Below are 4888 nucleotides of genomic sequence, written 5' to 3' on the forward strand. Positions count from 1 at the left end.
GTTCCGGTGACGGAACTGGAAGTCAGAAACGTGTTTCAGAAAAGAAATGATTGTCCCCCTCCCTTGAGGCTGGTGATCTTAAGGACGCAGTTGAAAAAAAAAAAATCAGATGCCCCTTTGTAGGGCACTGTGTACCCCCTCATAATTAGAACCAGTTTCTAATTCCTCCTCCAAGGAAATTTGAGTTCAGGAAGTATGCACAGTCCCCGCAGGCGACGGCAGTGTGTCTCGTCCGGTTGCATTACAAAGTACTGAATGTGCGCGCGACACCTCTGCACAGGAGCTCCAGCCGCTGCCGGTTTGGCCGAAGTGTGGATGGTACTTTCACTGCGAAAGCTTATGGTACGTGGTAGAGCTGGACAGACACTGAGAAGGCTGACTCACTGAGCAGAGATGCACTTAACCCCGTAATGCTTTGTGGCAGCTCGTGCAGAATGGACGCCCAGTACCGTTGGCGGGAACACTCGGTGAAGGCCGGTGCCCTCAGGACGGTTCACGTAAAACGGACACAGTTGTTTCATTTTCCGAGGAAGGAATCCTCTGCTGCCCTCGAGGAGACCCAGTTCGCAGCTGGCTTTACTCCTAAAACCGCAGCATCCTCTTTGGTCCTGGACGGGGAGCTTGCTGGTGTGGGGGAGAAGTGGAACTTAAAAACTGTGCCTCTGGGGAGTCAAAGGGGCAGAGACTGTATGGGGACAGCGGGAGGAGGGCCGGCGAAATAAAAGGGGAGAAGGACCCCCCCCCGTGGAGCCTGGCTGTTTGCTCGCGGGCTGGGGAACCCGGGGACCGGGTGAGATGGGGCCTGGAATTGCACTCCATGGCCAGGGCACCGCCCTCCGGGCACTGACGGCCCCCTCAGCCAATGAGCGGCGAGGAAAGCTCCGCTCCGGCTCGGGGGCGGTACTTCCGGCCGCGGGTCGGGGCTAGCTGGAGGGAGCGCGATTTCCGCTGGACCGGTGTCCGCGGGCGGTGGCGCGCGGGGCCGAGAAAGGCCTCGCGAAGTAAATGCGTGACCGTACGGGTGAGGAGGCTCCAGGGTCCTCTCGCCCGTCGTGCACGTCTCGTTTCATGGTTATGCTGCACCTTCGACTCGCCACTGAAACTTTAAAGTTGCGGAGAAGCGTAGCTTGTTTGCAGACTAAATATCGCCCCTGTAACCGATCGGGGTTCAGATTTTTACTCTGAAATTGTCTGGAAGTGGAAACCAAGAAATGTCAGGATCTAAATCGTTAAGCGTGTTCACAGTAGCTTGGGAAGCCTTACTCAGTTTAAAACCATAGTTTAAAAAGACGAGCGAGCTCAGACAGATTATTCTGTAATCTGATTCAGGTTTATTTATTTCGATCACACCTGTGGCCTCTCCGTTCCCTTTCCCACTTACACGTTTTCCTAATGGAACAATCTCGAGGGCTCTCTTCCGGCCCAATAAAACAGCACTTAACTCCAAGAATGGGGGAAGCACGTCTGGTTTGATAGCGGCTTACCAGCGGGGAAGGGGAGGCTCGAGGTCGGCTTCATTAACATACCCGGATAATAAACTTCGGTGCTGTCGTTTAAGTGACCAGAGTGCAGTTGTAGTTTGTGCACGTGAGGATTTAACCTGCTGCTCTCCTCCTCTTCACCTTCTGGTGGTTGCAGTCGACAGTTTTGGGCTCTGATTTATTGCAAACATTTAAGTATTCTCAAGTATCGTGCTGTTACTGAAATGTAAGTTTCTTTCTTTCTTTTTTTTTTTTTTTTACTTAAATGTGTGGTCCGAGATGGCATTAGAGACTTTTACACTGTATCTAGAACCAAACGCGATTTTCCTAGGAACCAGATCTTAACGTTTTAAAATGTATCTCTATAGTATCACTAATGTAGCCACCGTTTAGGGCATCCGGAGAGGAGAGAACAGTGATTATTTAGTGCACTTTTGGGAAAGAAGTTGCTTAATTAGATAATAAACCGTCAAACTGTTTTCAGGTTTTGTTTCCTTTTTTTTTTTTCTTAAATAGGTTTTGGTATTTTAAAAATGTGCAATGTGACCGCAGCTGCACAAAGCAGCGGTCTGTCCACATTCCTGGTTTCATTAAAATTAAAATATTTGTACCTTCAAATATTTGCTCAAGAGTTAAACTAGGTAAGTGTTTTAGTACATTATATATAAAACATAGTAGCAAACGGTATTACTCGAGGGTGTTTCGGAAGTGACATACATGATTACTGGTCACTTTCTCAGCCATTACTTTGTCAGCATTTCTATAAATATATAGCAAGATGTTTTAAGAAATGTTTTTTCATACTTTTGAATATTTCGGTTTAATTCCTTCCTCATTTTTATAGGGCATATGGATGAAAAACATTATATAACTGTATATTCATTGGCAGGATTTAATGGCAGTTGAGAATTTTTAAACTTGTATGTAAAACCGATATAGAAACCATTCACTCAGAGTTATAAAACTTCGAAACTACAGACTCCTTTTTCGGTAATTAATAGTTTGGTTATCTATGTGTTATGTATCTTCACAAAATATATTTTTTGTTCTTCTAAAGAAAACAGAATGTATTTCATGGTTTTTAGTGAGCAGTGAGAACGAGAAAGACAGATGGCCATGAAGCATTCCTTAATTTTTTTTTTGAGCTGGATAACTTCTTTTTTTAACCTTTGTTAAAATAACAGCTCCGTCATACTATACATATTTTTATAATGAGCTTATACGGTGAGCTATTTTATAATAACTATATAAAGAGTTAATCTGAACAGTGTCTAAATGAACAAAACTCATTTAATTGGTCTATAAAAATTTAGAAATATGTATGTTTTTTGTTACTTAATGGAAATAGACCTTTCTGTAAATCTTGCCTTTAGTCTCCTGTTGATAATCAGTATAAGTTACTATTTAAGGGCGGCTTTTTCATTCCAGGTTGCTTTTGTATAGAACAGATTTGCACATTTCTCTCTAAAGGGCCAGATAGTAAATACTTCTGGCCTTGTGAGCCACGTGGTCTCTGGCGTAGCTACTGCCCTTGTAGCCTTGGACAGTATCGGAACAGGTGGGTGCGGCCGTGTTCCAATAAAACTTTATTTACACAATCAGCATGGAGGCCCACCCTGCTCTAGAAGATAATACAGAAGATCTAAACACTATTCTAGCCCACCGATATTTGGGGTGATGCGGGTTCTCCACGGTGCTGTCTTAGACCCCCTGTGACCATCTCTTGATCTTCCTCAGCTTCCTCAGGCTAACGCCCAGTTATGTATTCCCAAACTTTGTATTTCATCTCAGACACTTCATACAAATGTGAACCTCTTTTAGACTCGTCCACTTTTTGAGGGTTTCCCCCCATTCTTTGCCTCTGGGGGACCTGCACACATCGCGTGGTGTTGAGCGAATGTGCATCTTTCTCCAGGTACCTTCTCTTACACCGGGATGGAAGCTAACGTCGGACTTTAGTGTGTGCTTTGCTGTTTTTCTCAGCCTTCTCCACTGTCAGCTACTGGGGTGACTGCCTTTACCGCTCTGGGAAGGGCCTACAGGCATGAGCAAGATGGTGGGCGGGTTCTTTTTTTTTTTATTTATTTTTTTTAAGAAAAACCGACTTAGTCTTTTATACAAGACTTTTCTCCAACTTAATAAAATACTGCAGAGGGCCTGTGTCTGTGGGGAGGGCTGTAGTCAGGGCAAACAACCACCTTCTGCTGTCCCCGATCCTGCGACCCCACTGTGACCGTGTCCTGCGTTTACCACGACGTGGAGAGTCGAAGCCCCAGGTTCGTCTCCCGCTTGCTGATCCTGGTTGAGCTACTCGATCCGTTCAGACTGTCGCTTTCTCAGCTCGGGTGAAGATGGCTCTGAGGAGTCACTGAAAACATCTCTGAGAAAGTGGTGGCGGGCCGTCAGGGTGAGTCCCGGTTCGCCTGCGTCTCTATTCTGGGGACCTTCAGCTGTGGGGACGCATCCGTCCCATTTCTTCTGATGACAGGCCCAGCTTTGAGCAAGCTCTGACCTAGCCCTGCGGCCCTTCCACTTACTCTGTGATTTCCACGTTCATAATGTAATGGTTTCCCGGTTTGAGTTAGTGTTTTTATGGTTTGGGGCTGGGGGAAGGGAGAAGCATTAATGCTTATTTAGTTCCTCAGGTAGGAAAAAAAAACAAAACAAAACGGAAGCTGGGGGCCCAGTGTTAGAATCTGGACAACAAAACGTGGGAGTTGCAACAAGATTCTTAACTCCGGATTCCAAAATGGCAAAATTAAAAATGTTTTTTTTTTCTGATATGCTTATAATTCTTTTTTTTTTAAATTATTATTGTTAAAATATTTTCCTCGTATTCTCATATTTACCTGGCAAATTGCTGTAATTTTTGTTGTGGTCGTAACCCTAACAAAGCCCCGTATCTATTCTATCATGACTGGGAAAAATTATGTTTATGAAAAATTGTTCTACTTCTAAAATATAAGCAATTGCAGATCTTCCCTTGCCTTGTATATCTAACTGCTAGACCCAATAGTCAAATAATGTGATGTGTTTGCATACTGTCATAAAGACACCCAGAACTGAACAATAGCTGATTTACTTTAGGCAAATAGTATGTCCTTCTTTGCAACAGTTGTTTTAGTCATGGTTTGTTATTCACCACACACAGGTAAATTGGCAGATATTCTGCAAGAAGAGTGTTTACTGATGGATTGGTTTTATGGAAAGAAATTCATGTTTTATTCCCAGTTTCTTATGGCAACGTACAAATCCACTTCTTTTGTCTTCTTCACAGTCTTTGGCGTTTAGAATGGTATGGCGACAGGTGGAGTATTCAGTGAGCTGGTATTTTAAAAAACATTTAACATCTCAAAATAAAGTTTTAATAAATTTTCAACACTTGGGAAAAATTTTGATTGTTGAAT

The 4888-nt window shown here is 43.9% G+C and overlaps 1 protein-coding gene across 6 annotated transcripts in view; it reads left to right on the plus strand.

Annotated features, from left to right (window-relative positions):
* The window catches only part of NEK7 (NIMA related kinase 7), a 103662-nt gene that overhangs the window by 1569 nt on the left and 97205 nt on the right, over nt 1-4888 (plus strand). For 2 of the 6 annotated variants that reach the window (XR_002782076.1, XM_011367239.2), the window contains exon 1: nt 40-1021. The exons of 1 other annotated variant lie outside the window; for it this stretch is intronic. Coding sequence is in view for 3 of the 5 variants with exons in the window: in XM_011367239.2 (XP_011365541.1) it covers nt 863-1021 (159 nt within the window). In the remaining 2 variants the exon portion in view is untranslated. Of the gene's footprint in view, nt 1-27; nt 1022-1075; nt 1708-4888 lie in introns of those variants that run through there. 3 more of the 6 variants (XM_023534739.1, XM_011367240.2, XM_011367243.2) reach the window with 3 other exon arrangements.

This window comes from Pteropus vampyrus, unplaced genomic scaffold (genome assembly GCF_000151845.1).
Source record: "Pteropus vampyrus isolate Shadow unplaced genomic scaffold, Pvam_2.0 Scaffold131, whole genome shotgun sequence".
Classification (NCBI taxonomy): Eukaryota; Metazoa; Chordata; class Mammalia; order Chiroptera; family Pteropodidae; genus Pteropus; species Pteropus vampyrus.